Raw genomic sequence first — 25831 nt, 5'->3', positions numbered from 1 at the left:
ATCTCAAAAAAAAAAATAAAAAAATTACTATTAATACAATACTACCAGAAAGAAGTCTAAAAACATTCATGTTACCGTGAAGTTACCCCTGTATCTTAGTGGAGGCCAAGGACCCCAGGGCAGTCCAGTCACCAGCTGCTCAGGCAAGGAATCTTGTTCAACTTCCGGCACTTCTTGATTTTCTAATAGGCTATCCTTGTAGCACTTTGATTCTCTAATAGGCTGTCCTTGGCCCTTTGGTAAGGGCCAAAAGATCTGATAAAAACATAAGGACTGTTTATTTGGTTTTTAAAATTGTATCTATTAAGCTATTTCAAGAAATATTTTTGAATTGCTAAAGCTGCTCACAAAGCAGTAATGACCCTAGCATAGGTGGGATCTTGCCTTTTGCATTGATTTGCACTTGGCGCACCGTTCCTGTTGGAGATGGAGGGCAAAGGAGAAGATAGCACCAGGAGGCTCCTTTGCCCATCAGTATAAGATTCCAGCAGTATTAGGGAATTATTGTGATTTTTAGATTTGATAATGCCATTGTGGTTATTTTTTCAAATTCTCTTTTAGAGTGTATACTGAAATATTTACAGATAAAATGACATATATGAGATGTGCTTCAAATAATCCAGTGGAAGGGTGTAGATGAAACAAGATTAGCCATAAATTGATAACCTGGGTGGTGGGTTTCACCTCTTCTTTTTCATATGCTTGAAACTTTCCATAATGAAAAGTTAAAAAAAAATAAAAGATTCGATCACAAAGTTATATCCTATCTTGGCTACTGCATAGCGGTAGTGCTAAAGCCAGTAGGAACACTTCTAAGACTGACAATGCATCCATGATCCTTACTCCTCCATAGGGCTTTACCATTCAAGACCACATTCACTGCTCCACTCCACCTGGATACGCTGCCCCACCCTCTCCCCTCAGCCTGAGCAGAAGAGGGAGTGATGCATTATCAAAGCAGGGCATATTTGGGCCACAAAAGAAGCCTTTGTTGAGGACGACTTGTCTGGTTGCTTGGCAGGCGGAGCTTGCAAGGAAGCCCGAGGTAGCTCTGCTATGTCAGGCTGGTGTTCTGTAAGCCTGGGAGCAGTGGGGAATGTTTGGGGCCACTGAAGCTGCATTTCTGACACATGCTAATGAACTCGCCCAGGGATGTAAACAGAGTCAGCACTTCAAACTAAATTCTGGTGACATTTAACAACCCTTGCTTAACCACCTCCCTAGACTGCTTCTGACTGGACACAAGAATGCCAATAGAAAAGGGGGCATTTCCCACCTCTGACAGCTTTCCAATGCCAGTTTGTAAAAAGCTGCCAAATGTGCCCAGCCTCACTCAGTGTGGGCATCCCCAAAGGAGAAGAGCAAATGTGTTTTCTGAATTCCCAATTTCAGGCCTCTCCACTCATCTCTACAATCTTCCCCAGTCTGATAGGGAAGTAAGCTGTCCTCAGGGGGACCTTAGAGAGCTCCTTCAGGGAGTTGGAAGACTCATTAAGCTGACAGTTGACAGCTGATTTTGTCATGCTAACTTTAGACTGTTCCTAATCAGGAGCCACTAGTCCCTGAGGTGGTTCTGATCATTGCCTATTTGTAAAAGTAGGTCTTTCTCTAGTTTTGAGTGCACGTGGTTGCGTCACTCTGTAGGTAACGTGGACAGAGCTGGGGAGGCCAACAACATGGATGTTCCTCGTGAAGAAAAGTTAACCACTCCGTTCCCTAAGATCAGCCACTTGCCTTGAAGACACATGCCAGCGGTTCACAGTGGAGCTCACCACCCCTCCTCATGGACCCCATCCAAAGCGGCTCTGTCTTGAATGGTGTTGCTAGCCAGCCAACCTTTCACGGCTGAGTTCTGGGTACAAGCTTTCATTTCTTTCTTCCTCACTTTCCACATCCAGTTGGTCAGCAAGTCTTGCTTTTATCTTTGTCTCTCTGCCTCTATTCATTTATTTAATTATTCATTTCCACAAATATTTACTTAGCACTTACTATGTGCCAGACACAATGTTAACATCTGGGGATATAATGGAATAAGACCGTCTGCCATGATCCCTCCTTCCGTTCCTATGTGTCCTCCTGTTTGGGCCCTAATCACAACCCCAGTGCCTTCATCAGGCCCTCATCAGTTATCATCTGCAATAGTTTCCTAATTGATCTTCCTACCTCAGGGTGACTCTCGATCAGTTAGTCAGTCATCATTCTCTCGTTACAAATGACAGAAACCCATCTTGACTTAGCTCAGGCAACAAGAGTGAGGGGTATAGTTTATTGAGTTGTGTAAACAAATTACAGGAATGGCCAGAGCACAGGTGAGTCTTAGGATCAAGTGGAACCAGAAGCTGATGGGCAACAGGAATGCCTGCTATTTCTGGTCCCTGCTTCCCTTGAAGTGTTAGTGTCATTCCCATCACAGGCCAGCTCTTTCCCACAGGGATGCCCATTGTCTTCGAGTTTTACCACTTTAGAAAGATTCCTTCTTTCTAGTCGAGTTAAAAAATCCCAAGAAATGTTCTGACTGGACTGGCCCAGCTTGGGTTACCTGCCCTGAGGACATGGTGGGATCTGTGTGGTGGGCAGCCTCTGAGGTGGCCCCCAGTGATTCCTGCCTCCTGGTAGTCAAGCCCTCGTGTAAACCCTCCTCTTAGGGGAAGGCTGAACTTATGAATGACTCTCCTAAAATAGCATACAGCAGAAGTAATGAGATCTCACTACCAGTATGAAGTTACAGAAGGACTGTGGCTTCCATCTTAGGTGTGCTCTCTCAGTCTCTCTGAGACTTGGTTCCAAGGGTAGCCAGCTGCCATGTTGTGAGACAGCCCTATGGAGACAGCCCATGGAAGTGAGCTTGGAAGCAGATTCTCTAGCCCTGCTTGAGCCTTGAGATGACTGCCGCCCTGGCTTGACACACTGATTGCAACCTCATGAGAGTCTCTGAGCCAGAACCCTCAGCTAAGCCACTCCTGGATTCCTGACCCATGGAAACTGTGAGATAATAAATGTTAATTGTTTCCAGCCACTAAATTGTGGGGTAATTTGTTACACGGCAATAGGTAGCTAATAGAGTCTATAATAAAATGGAAGTTTCTATTCAACCCACAAGGGAAAGAACTTTTCCCAGAAAAAGGAGGCAGGAGGTTTTGGCTGATGAAGAATAGACATCCATCACTACCCTCTAATGGTCTGTCCTCTTCTGTGCTATGGAAGAGGACGTTTTTCATAATGAAAATCTGATTATATCACTTTCTTGCCATTCTTTCTCTTTTCTTTTTCTTCTTTTTTTCTTTATTTAGAGATTGGATCCCGTTCTGTTGCCCAGGATGGAGTGCAGTGGCACAATCATGTCACTGTAGCCTTGAACTCCTGGGCTCAAGCGATCCTCGCACCTCAGCCTCCCAAGTAGCTAGGACTAAAGCTGTGCAGCACCATGCCTGGCTAATATTTAATTTTTTATTTGGTAGAAACAGGGTGTCCCTATGTTGCCCAAATTGGTCTGAAGCTCCTGGCCTCAAGCAGTTCCCCCCCACCCTGCCCCATCTCCGCTTCCCAAAGCGCTAGGATTATAAGTGTGAGCTGCCATGCCTGGCCTTCCTGTATGGAATTCTTTTTCTTTTTTCTTTTTTTTTTTTTGCCTTGCACAGCCCCTGCTTGGAATTCTTGAAGCTCTCTATCACTCTTAGTTTGTTCATGCTGTTACAACGAAGTACCATAGACTGGGTGGCTTATAAACAACAGAAATGTATTGCTCCAGATCCGCAGGCTGTAAGTCCAAGATCAGGTGCCAGGATGGTTAGGCGCTGGTGAGGGGAGTCTTCCAGGTTGCAGATGGCCACCTTCTTGTTGTACCCTCACATGGAGGAAAGACAGAGAGTTCTCTAGGGTGTCTTTTATAAGGGCATTAATCCCATTCATGAGGGCTGCCACCCTCACGACTTAATCACCTCCCAAGAGCCCCCACTTTCTAATACCATCACTTTGGGGGTTAGGTTTCAACATATGAGTTTGCGGGGGTGGAGCACAAACATTCAGTCCATTGCACATTCTTAAAATAAAATCCAAATTTCTTAGCTTGCCACCCAAGGCCCTTCATGATCAGCACCTGCCTACCTGTCAAAACTCAGCCCCCAAAAATCCGCCTCCCTGTTCCCTGTACGGACCACACTTCTTGCGGTTCCACTAGTACACCCCACAATCTCTCCATGCCTCTTATACGTTCTTCCTTTTAGGGATACATCTCATTCCTCAAGGCTCATACACTTTAACCCTTAATCATAGGTTAAGGCTCCATTCAGGCGTCACCACCTCCAGGAAGCCTTCCGTGATAACCTAATCCCTCCACCCCAGCATGTTCTGATGTGGCTTATATTGCACTGTGTGGGACTGTTGATGTGATTGTCTACTTCCCTCAATCATCTCTGCTCTTTGAAGAGTGAACTACATATTTCACATTGGAATCCCCAGTGCCTTCTAAATCATAGGTTCTCAACATATGTTTGTGATTCATTAATCAATTAGCTAGTTAGTTGATTTTTGGTATCAGGGAATTACTCTCACTTGTGTCTGCCTATTCATACTGGTTCCATTATAAAGGAGTATGAGGCAGGGAGGGAGGTCAGCTTTCATTTTTATTAACTAAGGTTCATAAACAAATGAAGTACACATGACCCTTGATCCATGATACCCTCAGAGAGTTTTACAGCAAAAACTAGAAGCTAATTTAGTTGTAGTTATGAAGGAAATCATCAGGGTTTTATGAGAGAGAACTAATATTTTGAGCTGCTTGAACATGGATGAGCAGAGGGCCCTGTAAGGGCTGACATTTAAGCTGAGACCTGAAAGATGAGAAGGAGCCCCTCAGGCAGAGTCGGGGAAGCACGCAGAGGATCTGCTGTGGGAAGGTGCTAAGCAGAGAATAACTTGGTGCCTTCGAAGGATTCAGAGAAGACTGGCACAGTGAATGAGAGGGCAACTGGATAGGTAGGGAGGGGGCCATCATGGATTGAGGTGGGGGATAGCCAAGGGACTGGAGCTTACTACATGGGAAACCCCCATGGGCATGCATCCACTCTACCCATGCTGCTCATTCATTCATGTCATTCATTCATTCCTCTGTGAAATCTTACATCACTACTTTCTCTGCCCAGAAAGCTCTTCCCCAATCTCTCTGACTCCTATCACCCAAGTCTTGCATCAAATGCCAACTGCTGCCCCATCTGAAGTTAGCCCTTACCCCTCCACACCATATTCCTAGTGACTTTCCGTTGTCCCGTTTTATTTCATACATAACACCTATTACTATCTTGGAATAAACTTGTGCATTTTTTGGTTTACTTGTTTCTCTGTCCCTCTAGACTATATGTGCTATGGGGTCAGGGACCTTACGTATGTTGTCTACTGCTGTGTCGCCTGTGCCTAAACCCTGCTTGGTATGTAGTAATGATAAGTATTTATTGCATTATTTCATTCAAATAGCCAGCAGTGTTTTCTTTTTTTTTCTTTTAAGCTCAGGGGTACATGTGCAGGATGTGCAGGGTTGTTACATAGGTGAACGTGTGCCATGGTGGTTTGCTGCACAGATCATCCCATCACCTAGGTATTAAGCCCAGCATTCATTGACTATTCTTCCTGATGCTCTCCCTCCTGTCCCTGAGCCCTCCAACAGGCTGCAGTGTGTGTTGTTCCCCACCAATGTGTCCATGTGTTCTCATCATTCAGTTCCACTTGTAAGAGAGAACTTGTGGTATTTGGTTTTCTGTTCCTGCATTAGTTTGCTGAGAATAATGACCTCCAGCTCGATCCATGACCCTGCAAAGGACATGATCTCGTTCCTTTGTGTCAATTAGCCAGTAGATTTTACTGTCTACCATGTGCCAGACCCAATGCCAGGTACCAAGACAAAATAGACATACATTCCACCCAGAGCTCTGAGCTTAAAAGAGCCCCACACTTGGTTCAATACTCCACTGTCATTGTTTGAAATTATTAATTATTTATGAATTAGATGACCCATATTTTCATTTTTCACTAAAGCCTCCAAATTATGTAGCTGATCCTACCCCCACTTTAACTCCAGAAAGCTCCTAGCACATTCACATTTGGAAACAGTTTAGGGACAAGTCAGTAGACTTGGCATACTATTGTTAATAATTTTAATAGAATTGCCTAATATATTTAAGGGGACATAAAGAGTAAGTGGTTTACAGAAACAGCATAGATTAAGACTCAATTCTGGGAATCAGACATCGTTGGATTCCAGGCTCTGCCATTCCTAGCTGTGTGACTTTGAGAGACTCACACAACATCTCTGAACCTTGATTTCCTCATTATAAATGGATATCATGATAGTGTCTACCCTGAAGAGCTGGCTGGGTAATTAAATGAAATAATACTTAAAACACTTAGGTCAGGTTCTGGGCATCCTGAAAAGCGGGTTCCATCACCCAGCCACCTGCTCCCCTTCCTTTGGCTCCTTCCACCCTCCTGCCCACTCCTGGGGTGGGAAATCTGGGTCAATGTGAGTGGCTCCTAAGCGAGAAGAATATTGAAGAGAAAAAGCAAGGAATTATGACCTTCAGGGAAGCAATAACATTTTGCTTAAAAATTGCTTGAGCAAAGAATTTGTAGATATTTGCAATTTGTATGCAAATACAGACTCCTATATCCTGAGCTGAGACATGGCCCTGGGCAAAAGCTTGAAGAAGACGACTGTTGGACCACAGAGAAGCCTGCATCAATTTCTCTTTGCTGCCAGTTTAAATGAAAACCTTAGATAATTTCAAAGCTGCAGTTTCCACTGCCTTAGCCTTTCAACAAATCCATTAGTATGGAAGGCAGTTTTCTAACAAGGTAGATGCATCCCCATCTGTATGTACCGCATCATCTCTGCTGTATAATCTTTGTTCTCACATTCATTGTCTGTTTAATCAAGCACTGATTTGGCATCCACTTGCAAATGCTGCGTCTCCTATGCCTGATGAAAAAGAATTTTCAGTGGGTCAAACCTCACCTAATTTCATGAAAATGCAAGTCAACAGCCAAATTAAAAGAGGAAGCCGAGAACAAACTGACAAAGAACAAACCCCCGAGACTCTCAGAACTGATGGAGAACAGTAGTTTTATTGTACTCATCGCCACTTGTTCATTCATTCAAGAAACACTTACTGCAAGCACCCACCATGCACGGGGTACTATACTAGGTGCAATAGACAAGTCTTTGTCTTCATGTAGTCTGCAATCCAATTGGAGTACAGAAAAGCACAGGCCATTCCAATGCAACCCTGATTCAAGGTAAAAGCGGGGAAGTACAGGCACTCAGGGAACCTCTAGTGGGGGCCAGTCACCCAGTGGCTAGGGATAGGGGTGGAGAATCTCAAGGAAGCTCCTGGCATTCTTGCCCTTGGATTGCATCCATTTGTCCAATCCATCCCTGACAGGATTCCTCTATCTGCAAGGTTAACAAGATCGGCATGCATCTGCCTTGAATGCGTGCCCCCTTTTAGAGCTCGGGAACCAGGGCTAGGACTGGGGTTAGAGTCAGTGCCTTCTAGGAGAGGCTCATCTTGCCTCAACAGAGCCTCATTCCATTCATTCATTCATTCATTCATTCATTAGCACACACTTACTGACCACTTCTGTACCAAGCTCTGGCAATCCAGCCGTGAGCAGGACAAATACTTCTTCCTCAAGGAACTGGGGCAGTTTTTTGGGCACCATGCCTCTTTTTCTTTTATTTACTTCAGCTCACTGACAAATGTTATTTAAATCTCACAGCACCCCTAAGAAGTAGTTATTATCCCTGCTTTGCTGGTGAGGGGACCGAGTTTCAGAAAGTTCAAGTAACTAGCTGCAGGTTGCCCAGCTAGGAAGGGAAAGGCTTCAACTCTAGGTTAGACTCCCAGCCTCTTCTCTTTCTCCTCTGCTGGGCAGACCGAATCTTGGGCTGGGAAGGGGCCTTCCGACAGCAGCTTTCTCTGTGTTGTTGATAATATCTGTAGGTCCTTCTCGGCAGCGTGACTGCCATCCTCCCTCAGGCCTGGTGATGGCAGCAAGGCCATGCGTGCTCTATGGCCCCCACAAGCAGAGGGCACTGGCCGAGGACTGTCTCCGCAGCCTGCATCTTCCCTGCTCCAGGGAACCTAAGTCATGTCAGACAGGGATGCAGACAACGGTGGGACAGCTGTGCTCTGAAGACCCCAAACAGAACCACTCTTCCTGCCTCATAACCTTCCCTCCCGGTCCAACATTCTGATGGTTTTCAAAGCCTTGTTGAAACATCAAGTCCCCTGCTGAACTCACTTTGCTTTCTTCACAAGGTAAAGCAAGTGTCATGAAACAAGGTTTCAAAGCCAGACCAGCAGTCTTCCACTCAGGAACGAAGTAGGTGCTGGGACTCCCCAACCTCCTCTCTCTGGTCAACTTCCCACCATTTCAGGCCACCATGTCTGAGCTGCAAAGTCTTGCCCTGGTGGCTGGAGACAGTCCTGACCAGCTGGAAAATTCAAAGCTTTAGAGTCTAGCAGCTCTGGCCTGCCCAGGGTCGCATAAACGTATCCTGAGGATTCCCAGACTGCTGTTTCCACTTTACAAGACCTGATGACAGACATTTTCCCATTTGATCTGCTCCCACATCATACCCATTTTTCAGTTGAGAACAGTGAGGCTCAGGATGCCTAAGCAGCTGGCTAAAAGTCTCCCAGCTCAGAAATAGCTGGGCCAGAGCTACAGCAATTGTTCTCTTATTGTGAGGCTGAACTCTCCTCTCTGTCCCTGCAGTCCAACACAGAAAACCAGCCAAGAAATAACTGAGATGGACACATTTGGTTATAATAATTTTAAATAAGCCTCACTGCTTAATGAGCATGCAGAGATCCAGGCACCTGGTGGAAGCCGTGGGGCTCCACAAAGCACCCTGGAGCCTCCACCTCAAGTGGACAAAGCCACAAGGCAGAGTACACACGGGTCTGAACAACCTCAAAACGAATGTCTGAGGACAAATAAGGCAGAGCAGAGAACCCTGAGGCCGGGAGGACATTGGGAACAAATACCCCTGGCCAGGAGGCAGGGAGAAAACAGGCCATGCTGGACATAGCCCTGGGCCCTCAGGCCAGCTCAGTCAGGGGTCTCACCCTCCCGAGCCCCAGAGAAGATGCCTGGCCCCAAGGCAGACCATTCGCAATCGCCTCCAGAGCTACATCACGGGACATTGTATTCTTGGATCTACCATGTCCTGTGCTCCCAATTTCCTGCCCTGTGACTTTATTATTTATTTATTTATTTTGAGATGGAGTCTCATTCTGTCACCCAGGCTGGAGTGCAGTGGCGTGATTTCGGCTTACTGCAATCTCCGCCTCCCGGGTTCAAGCATTTTTCCTGCCTCAGCCTCCTGAGGAGCTGGGATTATAGGCGTGCACCACCACACCTGGCTAATTATTGTTTTTTTAGTAGAGACGGAGTTTCGCCATCCATGCCAGGCTGGTCTTGAACTCCTGACCTCAGGTGATCCACCTGCCTCGGCCTCCCAAAGTGCTGGGATTACAGGTGTGAGCCACCGCACTGGGCCCCCTGTGACTTTAGGTGCTTTAGCCTCTCATGCTGTTTCTACATCTGCAAAATGATGATTGTGGAACCAACGTTGGCTCATCCTACCTCCATTCTAAGAATCAGTCATGTAAGGATACGGGATGTGGGGACAAAAGCTCTCAGCCTGTTAGAGCTTTGCTCAGGGCCTCAGTGTCCTCAAGTGCAACATGGGGATAACAGTACAAACATGTCAGTGTTCTATGAATATACAGACTGATGGGTGAAAGGCAATAAGGAGCAGCAAGGAGCATGGACCCTGGATCAGACTTCATGATTTTAAATCCTGGCCCTCCATCCTGCCAGCTGGGTAATCTTGGGCAGATATGTTAACTTCTCTGGGCTTTGATATCTAGTTTGTAAATGGGGTGGTATTGAAAATACCTACCTGATAGAGTTGTAAAGATCAAAGAAGATAAAATGTGTGTCTCAGTGTTTGGTCAGTGACTGACAGGACCAGTTATAAATGTCATTGAATGGAGTACTCATAGAAAGGGCTTTGCCATGTAACTCACGGTAAAATGTATGCCTGTCCTGCAGGCTGGAGGATGCAGCACTGATTCTTTGATTAATAGATCTTCTGAGGCAGAAGCTCTTCTAGAATGAAGTCAACCATATGTGGCTGGTATTGGGGAAGAAACTCATAAATCATGCAAAGCGAGGCTGGCATGTGGCAGCTGGTTCAGTGGCAACCCTCAGCCCAGCCCAGTGCCCACTCTCCCTCCACCTCAGAGTGATCCATCACTGCCCAGAGCTCTGTGGCAGGCAGCTTGCTTAGCAGAGGCAAGGCCCACAGCACCCAGCTCTCTGAGCCTTCTGCACCACGTGGTGACACGTGGCCCCGTCAGGGGACCAGAACCCATCTCGGTCACCAAAACAGTGGCTCTCAAACCTGAGCATGCATCAGAATCCCCAAGAGGCGTGTTAAACTCAGAGGGCTGGCCCCACCCCCAGAGTTTCTGATTCAGTAGGTCTGAGTGGGGCCCAAGGGTTTGCATTTCTTCATTTCTTTTCTTTTCTTTTTTCTTTCCTTTTTTTTCTTCTATTCTTCTCTCCTCTCCTCTCTTCTCTTTTCTTCTCCTTCTTCTTCTTCTTTTTTTTTAGACAGTCTCACTCTGTCTCCCAGGCTCAGCTCACTGCAACCTCCACCTCTTGGGTTCAAGGGATTCTCCTGCCTCGGCCTCCCAGATAGCTGGGACTACAGGCACTTGGCATCATGCCCAGCTAATTTTTGTATTTTTAGTAGAGACGTGGTTTCACCATGTTGGCCAGGCTGGTCTCGAACTCCTGGCCTCAAGTGATCCACCCGTCTCAGTCTCCTAATCGGCCTCTTCTTTTTTTTTTTTCTTTTTGAGATAGGGTCTCGCTCTGTTGCCCAGGCTGGAAGTGCTGCAGTGCTGCAATCATAACTCACTGCAGCCTCAATCTCCTGGGATCAAGTGATCCTCCCGCCTCAGCCTTCTGAGTAGCTGGGACTACAGGCATGCACCACCACACCTGGCTAATTTTTAAATTTATAGTATAGATGAGGTCTCACTATTTTGCCCAGGCTGGTTTCAAACTCCTGAGCTCAAGTGGTCCTTCTACATTGGCCTCCCAAAGTGCTGGGATTCTAGGCAGGAATCACTGTGCCTGCCTTGCATTTCTTTTTTTTTCTTTATTTTATTTTATTTTATTTTATTTTATTTTATTTTTGAGACAGAGTCTCACTCTGTCGCCAGGCTGGAGTGCAATGGCACAATCTCGGCTCACTGCAACCTCTGCCTCCTGGGTTCAAGTGATTCTCCTGCCTCAGCCTCCCGAGTAGCTGGGACTACAGGCATGTGCCACCCGCCTGGATAATTTTTTGTATTTTTAGTAGAGATGGGGTTTCACCACGTTAGCCAGGATGGTCTCGATCTCCTGACCTTGTGATTGCCCACCGTGGCCTCCCAAAGTGCTGGAATTACAGGTGTGAGCCACCGCGTCCGGCCCAGAGTTTACATTTCTAATAAGTTCCCAGCTGAAGGGGCTGGTCTGTGGGACCATTGACACATGCTCCTGTGGGAGTGAGTTTAAACCTAGCTGTTTATCCTTGGGCAAATTTCTTCTCTCAACTGAGCCTCCCCTCCTCCTCCATAAAGTGAGTGTATGAGAACCTACCTCATTGGAGTGCATATGGTAGCCTTACTAAGATTCTGGGTACCCAGAAAGTGCTCAATCTGTGTCAGTCCTCAGTATCACCAACACATTGTTGTTGAGACAACTAATGAATAGGGAGGGTGGAGTTGTGGCAATATCGAACTTGTAAGAAGTGAGAGGAAAAATGGACAAATGTATATTGCGTGCTTTCTATATGCAGTGTACTAATTCCTAAATGCCAAAATGCTTTATCATTAAAAGACAAAGCAAAACAAAAACAAACCCAGTTAGAATGCTTTATCTTTAATTAATTCATTCAGCAAACAAACATTTGCTGTAAGTCTGAGAAGCAGGTTCTGTGCTGTAGCAGTGGGAGGTATGAAGCTGGAGCAGGCATGGTTCCTGTCAGCAAGGAGCTACAATCTAACAGAAAAAAGAGGACAAGACTAGAGAAGACAGGAACACACCATTGCGTATGGAGGAAGGTGATGACAGGCTGGGAAGGAACACTCAGCACCCTGAAGAAGCAAGCTGGAGAGGTACTTTTCAGACAGGTGGGGGATCAGGAAGGGTTTCCTTGCAGAAGCAGCATTTGTCTGGGAAAATGGGTAGCATTTAACTCATGGAGTTAACAAAGTATGGGGCAGAAGAAACAGCAAAAGCACAAACAAGAGAAAGCAGAAAGCAACTTCGCACTACACGACTCAGGTCACTTTGGCTGATTGTAGGGTAAGGAAGAGAGAGTGGGAGCTGAGGTTGGCCTGGCTGTCTGCCGTCAGGCATTGGATAGTTGTGACCATTGGTGGTTCATGGGGCTCCTCTGAGAGCATTCCACCGTCTTTGTGGGGCAGGTGTTCAGTATACCACTGTGGGCTTGATGATGGGTGTGATGATGACGCACAGGTGTGAGAGCTTGCATGTTCTAGGAGGGGGAACCCCCCGGAGCTCTAAGCACTGCCAAAGCCAGCTCACCTTCCCAGCATCCTTCAGAAGGAGAAGTCAGTCCCAAGCCCCCACCTGATGGCTGCAGAACCAAGGCCACACCACACACCCAAGAGAAAGCTCCCAGTGCCACTCTGCTGCTCCACCTGCTGCCCCCACAACTTACTGTGACCTGATTTAACCTTAGCATCCCCCCACACTCCCACCCCCAGGGAGGCCAAGGATCTGGAAGGCAGAGTCATCCTGGGCGAGGGGCAGCCCCTGCCCTTGTGAGCAGAGAAACCTGGAGCTCTGCAGCTGCCTGACAGGGTTGTGGGAACTGCAGTCCACCCACGGGGAGAGGAGCAAGCCTCCTGCCATGCTGAGAGCCATCTCTGACTCAAACTGTGGGGAGGGGCCCAGACAGAGACCCCATCGAGGTGGACCTAGAGCAACTGTCTCCAGAGACTCTTACCTCCTGGTTCTCCTGCCAGAGAGTCCCCCAGACTCTCCTGCCATCCCTAGTTTCCCATCCAACTGAGGGTCTCCCAGCTGGGGACTCTCCACCACTGCTGAGCTCAGACCTCCGGGTCCAAGATGTGGTCCCTACATTCTTCTGGCTCCTGGGGAAGTACAGTAAGGAGTACAAGGGTAGCCTTCTTTCCCCTTGGCTTCTCCCTCTTGTAGTGAGTCCAGTGCTGAGTGTCAGGGTACTCAATCCAGGGCCCAGCTCATTCTGATTCTCTCCTGCACAGCTTCCCCTCTCTGGGCCTCCAGCTCTCCTTCCTGGTGCATGGGACTTAAATGTGCAAACGCATCACTTGGGCCACTCAATACAAACACAGGAATTCTGAGCCTCCCAGTCTGGGTCAGACCCAGGAGCATACAGGTCAACAATCCCTCCAGGGATACTGAGCAGGTTATCTGGACCACATCTTAAGAGACACATATTTGAAAGACAAATTGTTGAAAGACCGGCTTTGTTTTCAGATGGCTCGAGGGGATCAGAAGCAACCTGAGAGCCAGGCAAAAACAAGTCTTTCCTGGAACGCCTCCACCATGAGTATCCCTTCTCTCCAGAGAAGGATCACTAATTCCTGTACCAACTAGACCCACCTTCCCGAAGGAAGAATACCAAGAATACCGAGCCCTGGAGGAATGGTCCCTAGCTCAAGAAGCACAGGCTGTGTCTGTTGGGGTTGAAATGGCTCCCACAGCTTCCTTCTAGAATTCTCCTGTTGTAACAGGCTGGTCTACATCACCACAATGCTGCCTGCAGGGTAAAAAGCCCAGGCCACCCAGCAAGGTGCCAGCTGAATTGCCATCTCTGCTAGTGTGGCCAGTGGACTTTACCAGACCTTATCCAGTCCAACCTTTATCCAGCCTGAGGCAGGCATTGCCTGGAATGTCATTTCAAGCTGTCCTGGAAGCATCATCTTCTGGAGAGAGAGCACCAACTCACTGACGCTCTGGGTAAGAGCTCCCTCTCCTTGCTCCCATAGCTCCTGCCTTCCCCTGTAGCTTTTATCATGTGGTATCACAGTTGCTGCTGATTGGTCCATCTCCTCTGCTAGAATATTTGTTCTCGAGGGCAGGGACCGTTTCTGTCTTGTTTACATTTGTGTCATCACCCCAGCAAAGTGTTTGGCATGTAGCAGACACTCAGAAAATGTTTATTAATAATAGTAATGACATATTGATTAAGCATTTGGAAAGGGCCAGATGCTTTGCGATCAGGCTTCACAAAAAAATCCTTTATGGCTATGAGTACCCCATTTAACAGGTAAAGAAATCAAGGCTGAGAGATGAAATAACTTATTCAAGAGCTCAGCCAGGCGCGGTGGCTCACGCCTGTAATCCCAGCACTTTGGGAGGCCGAGGCGGGTGGATCACGAGGTCAGGAGATGGAGACCATCCTGGATAACACGGTGAAACCCCGTCTCTACTAAAAATACAAAAAAAATTAGCTGGGCGTGGTGGTGGGCGCCTGTAGTCCCAGCTACTCGGGAGGCTGAGGCAGGAGAATGGCGTGAACCCAGGAGGCAGAGCTTGCAGTAAGTGGAGATCATGCCACTGCTCTCCAGCCTGGGTGACAGAGCAATACTCTGTCTCAAAAAAAAAAAAAAAAAAAAAGAGCTCACAGCTGGCAAATGGCAGAGTAGTGAGGAATCCAGCTGAATGGGTATTTTTTAAAGTTGATTTGAATTTTTATTTATAGAGATAGGGTCTTGCTATGTTGCCCAGGCTGGTCTTGAACTCCTGGGTTCAAAGGACCCTCCCAATTCAGCCTCCTGAATATTTGGGATTACAGGTGTGAGCCACTGCGCCTGGCTTGAATGGGTCTTAAAGACCCAAGAGTCCACACCCCTAGTACACTCTTCTCCATGCTTCACAGGGCTGAATTCAGCAGGAGAAAGTGTCCTCAGATGGCTCTGGAGCCTCAGTCCAGGTCGGCTACTCAGACAGCCCAGCTGCCAGCCCAGGAGAGTAGGCCCTCCCCTGATCCATCTCCAGGTCTTTCCTAAGTGCCTGGCAGTGAAGACCTCTTCCCATTAGAGAAGCTGGCTGGGTTGCCCCCTCCTTCTGGAGGAGCACTGACTCAGACCATCACAGGGACACACAAATACCAAACACACTGAGAACATTGTTGGCAATGAAATTACAGACGTTATAAATGCCAGCCTTTCCCTTCCAGGTTTCCTTTCCTGTTCCCTGGTGGGAGAAGGACCACACCCCATGCAGTGCTGGGAGACATCCCCCGCAGGCCTTGGGGTGCTGGAACCCTGGGACGACAGTCATATTGTCCAGGTTATTTCTCCCAACTGCAGATGGAGACAGCCTTCCTGAGGGGCCAGGGGGAACAGCCCGTGTAAAAACTGAAGCCAATTCACAGAGGCCCAGGGATCCTCAGGAACTGCTCCCTGCTGTACAAATGGGAGTCTGGCCCCGGTGCAGAAGTCCCTTCTGCTGCCCTGCCCGTAGGCTCTCGGGGGACTCTCCTGCCAGTGACGCAACTGTTAATACCCAGCCTGGGGCTTTTGCTGATTCCTCCAGGGCCTGGCTAAAGGCTGACAGCCTTAGCTCCTACGGAAAAAACTGGGTGGCACAGAAAATGGGCTTTGGGAGAGGTAGGTTTGGAGGAGAGCAAGCAAGAGGAGAGAGCCTGACTCAGGAGAAGCAAGCACCAGAGCCCTCCAAGGCTGAGGGTGAAAATAGATGGAGAGTGGAAATGGGGCTCAGCGCGCCAGGAGGGAGCCCTGAGTAGGCGGTGGGTGGTGGGCTGTGCTCCCTGAGAGGACGGAGGGGTGGATGGGGGAATGGAGACTGCAGCCAGGGTCTTTTACAGTGACTTGCTCCTAAGCCCAGACCAAGCTGGACATTGTAGCCAAGGTGTATTCTCTGCAGCCAGCTAGGGCTTTGCTCCAGGCTCCTCAGGCCAGGGGTCAGAAGTTCTGGGTAACTCCAGATCAGCAGCCCCACGGCAAAGTGGGGCTGAGGGCAGAAATGGCTGCGTCCAGGAGAGGCTAGTGGTGTGCTGGCCTGCCAACTGCAGTTCATATGTATGTTGAAGCAGCGTTTATTTTTACCTGGGTAGGTTCAGCTTTTGATCACAGACATGGTGGGGGTTTTCCATTGGTTTCCATGGGAACATTAGGCAGAGCATCTGCTACCCAATCAAGCAAAGCTGGTCTGGTAAGACTCTTTTCAGAATTATTTTGCTGTTTTTACCCAGGAAGTATGTCCTGCCTGAATTTGTACCACTGCCTTCTTGTGTGGTAGAGCAGGGGAGGGCAGCTCCAAGGGGACAGGGCTGGCTCTCAGGGAAGGAGAGAGGGCTGGCTAAAGGCAAACATGGCGGCAGGGCAATACCTATTTGGAGAAGCAATTTGCTTTCCATTTCTAAGCCCCAAGTAGAATCCCATAATGAGGCCACAGGAGCCTGGGCTCCACCTGACCTGTGCTGATTCCTGGTTTTGGTCCAAGGCCTGTCCTTGCAGTAGGGCCACCTGTTGGCCCCCACCAGAGCAGTCAGGAGTTCCTGGGGCACCACAGGGCATGGAGGCCGACGAGCAAGCTACCAGGTGCAGGAGAGGGCTAGACTTGAGCATGTTCAGTTTCACTTTTACAGAAAGGAGGCCCTGACTTTCCCCACGAGGCGGGGGAGGGTGTGCTGAAGGGCTAGGCCTGGAGGCAGAAAGGAAGGCGCTGGTGCATGTGGACATGTAAGAAGTGGTTTTATTCCAGGTGTGTGTTTCATAAAGACGAGGTCCTCAAGGACAGCTAGTGGCACATGCTTTGGTCAAGAAGAGGAAAAGCAAAAACAGAATAGGGCTGAGTTGCCACAAAGGACCGGCTGATAAGTGCAGAGCCTGATCTGACCACAGCAAAGGAGAGAGGGACCCTCTTGAAGGCCCTCTGGTCAGCAGTCCTCTTACATTCAACAGGCGCAGCCCCTGCTCCCCAGCCCCAAAGGTCCATGCCCGAGTGTGGCCCAGGCCTTCTAGTCCATCCTCTGGGGAGAGGCCTTTGCCCTGGGCCCAGTTCTGTCCTAAGCTGTGGCAGGAGGCTTCCCAGATGAACAGGGGATCTGAGGCTGCACCTGGCTGTGGAAGAAACATCACGACAGAGGACAGGCAAAGCATGGCCCTGGGGGTGAAGGGCCCTGCGCTGGCAAGTCCAGAGGGGTGCGCTTGGGCACGGGAGTGCTGCCGAGAGGACGCTGGTGAGAGTCAGGAGGCGAAACTGCTGGAGAGCCCTCCAGAGCAGGTGCTGCGGACCACAGACACTTGGCTGCTGACCCCAAGGGCCGTGTGGAGGGAGCAGGCGATGGCAGTTTGAGCACGCCAGGGAGGAAGATTAGGGGTTGGCAGCTTGGGCAGACAGTGGCTTCAATCCAGAGCAGAGGTTCAGGCCCTTTGGGGATCAGGGACCTCTTTTAGAAGCCATGGACTTTTTCCCCAGGAAAATGCATGTATGCACACACATGCAGTATTTTAGGGACAATTTCAAGAGATTCCTAGACCCTCTAGAATCCATGAACTCTATGGGTATGTGGATCCTTGGCCTATGAAAGACAGGGGGCTCCTGTGGTAGGTAATCTGCCCCAGGCTGGTCTGCTTTGTAGGGGAGACCCCCAGGGTCCTGGTACCAACAGTCATTTGCCCAAGAGCCAGTGGGGTGAGGAAGCAGGGTGTGGGGATAGCAGGAGCAGTTCCAAGACAAGGCCGTGGGGTAGATGTGTGGATGTGTTCTCAGCGGCTGTGAAAAGGAACTGGGAGTTCTCTTCACAAACAGGAGCCACAGCCAGCCTCCCAGCACAGTGCAATAGCTGACCCTTCAAGAAAATCCCTCCTGTAGTAGGGAGGGGAATAAGGGTGAGGTTGAGCCCTAATGACTTAGGGGCTCCTGTAGCGGGGAGGGGAATAAGGGTGAGGTTGAACCCTAATGACTTAGGGGCTGTTCTTGGTCCAGAAAGGAAGTTCCCTTCTTTCCAACCACCCATGATGCTGTATTGACAGAGGCAAAAACCTTTGAGAAAGCAGGAGTCAAAAATGACAAACGAGGCTGGGACTACTCAGGGATGTGTGTGGCTACCCGTCCTTTCAGTGGGTCCTGGCGGCAGGGACAGGGCACTAGCTGTTCATTAATGCCCGAGAGAGAGGTCTCAGCCTGACACATGGCCAAATAGAAGTGGAGTCTGTTTAATAAACTATGCCCGAATCTTCCCCTAAAGATCCCTCTGCAGCCTCTTGCTAAGAATGTGGGCACCCACAGGCACAGGACCGGAAGAGGCAGTGTCGGGCTCAGACCCTGGGGCTGGTAAAGTGTGGAAGGGACTGTGTCCTGGGTAAGAGACCTTGTTCTTTTGGTGCTTTGCTGCTCTTCTATCCATGTTCATTTGCAAATTACCCATCCTTTGCTGCCAAGACACCATCCGTCCCCACCCAACCCAGTGCCACCCTGGGCTTGGCATCTCTGACAGGTCACCGGGCTTCTCACCTCCTTCCTGTTCTTTAGCTACCCCTGCAGGCTGCCCCTCTCCCCTTCCTTCTTCCCAGCCTTCAGCCTCTCCATCCATGCTGCCCAATTTCCCCTGGCCCTGCCTGCCTGCACAGCTGGGCCTCATGACCCAAAAGACCCCTGTGTGGGCTTCTGTCCTTGCTTTCTCCAGGCAACAAGGGAGAGACCACACACTATTGTCCCAGCCCCAAGAAGCGCCAAGGGAGAGGACAAAGGGCCAGGGGCACCTACTCAGTCTCTACCCAGCAACAGTCCAGCACCCTGACCATCTCCTCTCCCGGGGCAAGGCCAGGACAGCACTGAGGGCATCGGGGCGTGCCCGCCTGCGCCCTCCTGGAACAAGCTTTGGAGAACGTGTGTCATGGTGGGTATTTGCTGATGGTCCTGGCAGAAATGTGAGGAGATGGGAACAGCCCGCTTTGCACTCCCCCACCCTAACCCCCTTCCGGTCCCAAAGTCTCATGCAAAAGGTACAGGAGGCCCCAGGGCTACCGTCATGTGTGTGGCAACAGCTGCCACTGCTGGGCCTGGGCGTCAGCCTGACACTTGCTGGTCACCAGCTGGGCAGGCTTCGTCTCCAGGCAGAGGCCACTGACTGAATGCTGGATGAAAGATCCTTTTCTCCTCCATTTCTAGGAGGAACGGAGATGGGTTAAAAGAGGAAGGAGAAAACAATGATTTAAAAAAATAATGTTGTACTTTCATTCCACATGTATGTACACAGCCCTTGTATATAACTAGGACACATCCCCCTCCTCCTTTTTTTTTTAGGCATGATCTTGTTCTTACAGTGGTGCTACCACAGCTCACTGCAGCCTTGAACTCCTGAGTTCAAGCAATCCTCTTGCCTCAGCCTCTGAGTAGCTAGGACTACACCTGCATGCCACCACGCCCAGCTAATTTTTAAATTTTTTGCAGAGACTGGGTCTTGCTATGTTGCCCAGGCTGGTCTAGCTAGAACGTCTCACCTCAAGTGATCCACCTGTCTTGGCCTTCCAAAGCACTGGGATTACAGGCATGAGCTACCATGCCCAGTCATGCCCCTCATTTAAATCAGGCTGTGTGTTCCTATGTAAGAGGCTGCCCCCATCCTGCCTCTAACACCAGCTTTAAGCCCTGCCCTTCCCAGCAGGGCTCTTGCTTTTCTGTAGTTTGCAGAAGTTCCTGTCCAGATCAGAGGAGGAGGCAAAGCAGAAGTCCCCTGTGTTTATTTACAATTTAGCTTGGTTGCCACGTGCAAATCTGCATTTCTAGCTTCTATGTAGTTATTGGACCCAGTTTCTTACACGGCATCAGTTGCTGGGGCTGAGGATTTGCCCTCTGCCTTAGATGGGGCTCTTGTTCTCCAGGTCACCATAGTTCCTGCCTGGTCCCGACTTTTCTCCTATTGGGGTTTTCCCACCAGCTCCCTGTAGGCACTTGAGCTTGTCAGTTCTGGCCTAGGTAAATCTTTTATTTCTGTAAACAAGATTTATTCTTCCTAAGCTTCTGACCTGTGAGGCCAGTAATCTATACCCCCTAGTGGGAAGCTGCCTTCTTTATAGGGATGAAGTGTGGGGCCAGCAGGGTGGTGGGAGACTGGAGGTCTCGCATCACAGAGTCATGCAGGGGCTCCTGGTCAGTGCCTTCACCTCCTGGTGCCTCCCCGACCCCGGGTTTGACAAGGGGGAGAAGAGTTGCTCCTGTAGAACATTACGGAAGTGCCTGGGTGGAGGATGGAGTGTTGCTTGGAACATTTATGAGAAGGGATGAGAGGCAGAGACCCAGGTTTCAAGGCTCAGGGAAGAATAATAGTAAGATAGGTCTAGTTTGGGTTTCTCTCCTATTTGCCTCCCATTGCAACCACCTCCCCTCTTCCATCTTCTCTCATTCACCGTGTCTTCGATTAGAGGCAGGAGTGCTCGTGACCATGTGGAGGAAGCCCAGAGGGCTCTGAGGGCAGTTGGTGGACAGGGAGCAGCTGGGGGGAGAGAGATGAGCCCACCCAGCTGCAGGGATAGGGCTAGGGCTGCGGGGGGATGTGCACACAGGGTGGAAGGCAGGGGCGGAGCCTGGGCTCCCAGTGGGAATGCAAGGATGTGATGGGTAGGGCTGAGACCCAGCCTCTCTGGGCCCACATGGCCCCCGCAGAGAGCCTAAAGGTCAAGGGCCTTTAGATCCCCCCTCCTGTTTCTTCATGCTCTTCTAGTCCTTGACATTTACCTCATGTAGGCCAAACCTCCAGCAATGCCCAGCTGGAGAGAGTATGGCCATCCTCACCCCAGGGAGTCGTGGTGCTTGGAGCTACCTCAGCATCTAGCCTTCTGTAATATAGTGTCTTACTCCCTTCTTTCTCTTCCACTAAAGTGTAAATTCCCTGGGGGTCAAGGACCATGTCCTTTCATCCTTGTGGCCAACATGATATGTACATTCTCTGGCACAAGGTAGGCACCCAGTGACATTTTGTTTGTTTGAGACTGAGTCTCGCTCTGTCACCCAGGCAGGAGTGCAGTGACACGATCTCGGCTCACTGCTACCTCTGCCTCCCAGGTTCAAGCGATTCTCCTGTCTCAGCCTCCTGAGTAGCTGGGATTACAGACACGCGCCACCACGCCCGGCTAATTTTTGTGTTTTTAGTAGAGACGGGGTTTCACCATTTTGGTCAGGCTGGTCTCGAACTCCTGACCTCATGATCCACCCATCTCAGCCTCCCAAAGTGCTGGGATTACAGGCATGAGCCACTGCACCCGGCCGTCATTTTGTTTTAAGATGAACAAATGACTGAATCACCCAATCATTAGTAAGTGCTCCGCAAACAGCGGGATTCTCACTTCTTATCAGTGCTATTAGGCACAATCTCAGGGCTTCTTGACTCTCCAGGCCACTCAATTCTGGGCTTGTCTGAGAAACAATGTCACATCACCCACTGTCCCATCTCCACATCTTGGTTCTTGCGGATTCCTTGTGAGGTAAGCAGGGGAGGGAGCCCCTTATTTTATAAGTGAGGAGACTGAGTGAAGGGAGGGGGAGGGAAGACTGAGCTGGGGCCTGCTGACTCCATCACACCAGGTCTGAGGCACAGGAGCCTCTCGGATACAGGAAACCCAGCTAGCCTTGGAAATAGGACCAGCAGGGGACCAAGAAGGACGGCCCGGATTCCAGAAGGCATTGGCAGTGGGATAGCTGCTCATCCTGTCCTCCTGGGAGAAGAGGGGCACAGGCACCCAGAATGCCATCGGGAGCCTGGCAGGACTTGCAGGGGCAGAATGAATGGGGCCAAGGAGATACCTACACACCCCGTAGGCTGGGTCAGCACAAAGGGGGAAATGTGTGATTCAGCCCCAGAGGGGCAATTGAGTGGAGGCTTTGCTCGGAGATAATTCCTCAGTGGGAGGGGGTGGGCATGGGCTCAAGGATTTGCCCTCAGAGAGGTGGGTGCTCTAGGTGCAGGAGACACTGCACCAGCCCCACTGCAGGGCAGGGCCGAGGGTGGGCTGCATCCCCCCACCATCCAAAAGCGCTTAAAGTGTCCCACAGGTCCAGCAAGTGGGCTAGGCACACAGATCCCTCAGACACACACAGGCCGGAGGGAGAGGCTGTGGCTGCTTTCCAGAATGGCACAGCAAACTGCTGTTCATCCTTTAAAAAACGTGCTGACCCAAGCAAAGAAAAAGGGGTAGGAGGAAAACCATGCAGGCCAAATCAGAGACCCAGGCACCCTCCTCACTGCTTGCACCGACTGAGGCAGGCTAGCCAGTGGCAGGCACAGGGAGGGCTTCTGAGGAGGGTGAGCAGGGGAAGTGCTGGAGCAGCCTCTGGGCCTTGGGTCCCATTCCCTGGGTGGTGAGGGAGCCCTCCAAGACAGGAAGGGAGTAGCACAGAAGAGAGCTGGCTGGATTCTGGAAATCCACTGTCACTGGTTGCTGTGTACCCTGAGCAAGTGACTCCACCTCTCTGTGCATCAGTTTCTTCCTTGACCCTGACCTGTCTCCCAGGATTAGTGGTGACAGTGTGGGTGAGAGTGTCGGATCAATGGAAAAAGCAGTGCTCACGTGAGGCTGGTCATGCCAGCTTGGACATCACTGTGTCTGGAGCTCAGTTTCCCTAGTCTGCCAACAGTCAAGAAATACTTATTGAACATCTACTATGTGCTGGGTTAAGACTGTGGGCCTAGAAGTCACTGACCTGGGTTTGAATCCCAGCTCCACCCCTTCTCAGCTGTGTGATCTGACATATTCTTTAGATTCAGCGAGCCTCAGCTTACTCACTTATAAAATGGAGGTAGTACTAGAACCCACGTCACTGGGTGGCTGGGAGGATTAGATGAGATGATCTATTTCAAACTTCTAGCACAGGCTGTCAGTAAAAGCTAACACTTATTTGAACTGTGGTGGTTGTCAGGAGCTAGGGATACAGTGTTAACAAGACAAGTGGTCCCTGCCTTCATGGAGCTCACAGCCTGGCAGGATGGCATTAAACAAAGAATTACCCAAAGAAGTATTTCCTCATGGGCAGAATAATTGGCTTGACCTAGATGTAGACTTTGCTCCCCCTCCCCACAGATCCTCGCTCTGAAGGGCTTATTTGAGTCAATCAAGGGCTCTCCTGCCAAGGTCTGCCACCCTGAGGCATGGTCCCCTCGGGCTGCTGGGCCTCTGGGCCAGAGGCAAGGAGACTCACCTGCTTGCCTTCTCTAGGGTTGCACATCTGCAGTATGACTGGGGATCCAGGGGAGGACATTAAGGTGGAGGTGGCAGCCAGGCACTTCCCCTGCTGCTGGATGAGGTGGTCACTGAACAGCCATGCCTGCAAGGCAGGGAGCAGAAAGGCCAAGTCAAAAAGTACAGCGATGGGTGGAGAGATGGGTAGATAGGGGATAAAGCAAAAACACGGCATATTTTTGTAAGATTTCTACAAATAATTGTAGGAGCTAGGGTAGATGTATGGGTATTCACTGCATAATTCTTACTATTTTTCTATATGTTTGAATTCTTCGGTAATAAAATGTTGGGGTGGGGGAGCTTAGCTGGAGCTGGCCAGAGGGCAGTCAGGGCTGTGCCAAGAGACTGTGGGGGATGAGAGAGAATGACAAGACATGGAACCAAGGCAGCTGAGAGCTGGTCCTCACTGGAGTCTCCATGACCTGCTTTAGTTTCGATGTGGGTGCAACACTCATATGTCGCACCCATGTGCGCACAGGAGTCTTGGACGTTGCCTGTCACATGAGCCGACCCCAGCTGGATCTCAGGAGAGAACTGGGCACTATCTGGGCAGCTCTTCTCCCTCGGCAAGAACAAAGCAGGTGGTGCACACAGGATACCCAAGTGACAGGCTGGAAAGGGGATATGAATGTGTAGGAGCAGGGTCTAGGGGCCCCTGGCAAAGTGGGTTTGTGTAAGATGTAGACAGAGGAGGAGAATGAGTAGGGGGAAGTCCCTCACCCCACTCCTGGACAATGCCTCCAGCTCTCTCCCACTCCCATTCCTACCCGAGGTCCTTACCTGGGCGGGCTGGGGGTTCTTGGCAGACCCTCTGCAGATCCCCATTCCAAGCAGGAAGTCACCAGCTGTGTTCTGGCCCTGAGATTCTAAGCAGTTCACCCCCTGCTTAATGATGCCGGGGAGTGCTTCCTTCACGGGGACCCTGAGAGAAAAGGCAGCAGTCAGGCTTGTGCTTTGCCCCCCAAGGCTTACCTACACCCTCTGCCAGACGTCAGCATCCCATCAGCTCTGGGAGCGCCGAGGTCTCCGTGGGAAGGGGCCCGGGAGCAGCCTGGCCAGCAGGGGGAGGTGAGGAGCAGGAGTGGCCTCTGGGAAGACTGGGCCTTGGCCCCAGGGGTTCTTCCAAGTGGCTCTGGGACCCTCTGCCCTGGAGGCTGGGCCTGAGACATAGAGGATGGGGGAGCCATGGGCGGAGCTCAGGCTAGAAAAACAGAGCCCCTCAGTCCAGAAAGAGGAAAGCCTCAGGAGAGCCTGGGGCCAAAATGTATGCTCAATAATCAATCCCAAAATGACAGGGAAGGGAGCGCTTTGAAGAGGCAAATTAAACACAAATATGAAAATGTGTTTAATCTCAGTAATGATTAAAGAACTACGTATCAGAGTCACCAATGTTTATTTACCATGTATGTACATTTGTACACACACACACTTAATTTAATGACAATGCCCAGTGTCGGCAACAGCTGTGGGACTGAATCTTCTCACACCTTCCTGGTGAGAGCATAGATTAGCACAGCTTCTCAGGAGGGCAGTGTGCTATTATGTCTCAAAGCCCTTAAAAATGCACACATCTTTGACCAATATTGCCCCTTGTAGGAACATATCCTACAGAAATAATTATAAATGTTGTAAAAGACATTCATCTCAGAGTGGTTGATTATATTGAAAACACCGGAAATTTCTAGATATCTAACAACAGGAGCTGGGCTAAATAAATTGGGATTCATCCATAGGATGGAAAACCCTGTAGCCATTAAAAATGACTTATGGCTGGGCATGGTAGCCCACACCTGTAATCCCAGCATTTTGGAAGGCCAAAGCAGGAGGATCACTTGAGACCAGGAGTTCGAGACCAGCCTGGGCAACACAGAAAGACCCCCATCTCTACAAAAATTAAAAAAAAAAAAATTATCCAGGCACAGTGGCACATGCCTATAGTCCCACGTACTTGGGAGGCTAAGGTTGGAGGATCACTTGAGCCCAGGTGGTTGAGGCTGCAGTGAGCCATAATGCCACCACTGCACTTCAGTCTGGGCTTCAGAGTGAGACCCTGTCTCAAAGTAAATAAATAAAATAAAATTTTAAAAAATGTCTTTGTGAAATGATACTTGCTAGTATGGAAAAATGTTCACAGCACACTATTAAGTAAAACAGGCAAGTTTTAAAATATTATATTATTAAAACACTTTATATGCCCAGGAAAATATGCTTATACACACATACAGACACACACACACACACACACTGACACCTTATGGGTAATAAACCTGAGGAAGCTGCCGGCCCCAGCTGCTGCAGGCTTGCATACCTGAGTTCAGGTTATGTTCGTTCTTGGATTAAGGAGTCACCAGGCCTGGGAGTTACGGGGGAGCAGGAGGGATTACAGTGTGTGTGCCTTCTCTGCCTCCTGTTACCTCTGTCAGTGAAACAATCTGGGCCTGGGGGGTTGGGCCATTATAAGATGTTTGGCATTCTTTGATGTGGATATCTGCAGG

General features: G+C 49.7%; 1 protein-coding gene across 3 annotated transcripts in view; it reads right to left on the bottom strand.

The window, feature by feature from the left end:
• Window positions 1–16833: 16833 nt before the first annotated feature.
• Window positions 16834–25831, bottom strand: part of GALNT16 (polypeptide N-acetylgalactosaminyltransferase 16) — a 94799-nt gene continuing 85801 nt past the window's right edge. For 2 of the 3 annotated variants that reach the window (XM_522885.8, XM_063793616.1), the window contains exons 14-16: window positions 24117–24258; window positions 23296–23421; window positions 16834–19268 (exon numbers count right to left, since the gene is read on the bottom strand). In XM_522885.8, coding sequence (XP_522885.5) covers window positions 19131–19268; window positions 23296–23421; window positions 24117–24258 — 406 coding nt within the window. In that variant the 3' untranslated portion in view covers window positions 16834–19130. The remainder of the gene's footprint in view (window positions 19269–23295; window positions 23422–24116; window positions 24259–25831) is intronic. The other variant, XM_009428019.4, reaches the window with a different exon arrangement.

Source organism: Pan troglodytes, chromosome 15 (genome assembly GCF_028858775.2).
Source record: "Pan troglodytes isolate AG18354 chromosome 15, NHGRI_mPanTro3-v2.0_pri, whole genome shotgun sequence".
Classification (NCBI taxonomy): domain Eukaryota; kingdom Metazoa; phylum Chordata; class Mammalia; order Primates; family Hominidae; genus Pan; species Pan troglodytes.
The sequence above is the reverse complement of the archived record's forward strand: the minus strand, read 5'-3'. Positions and strand labels throughout refer to the sequence as shown.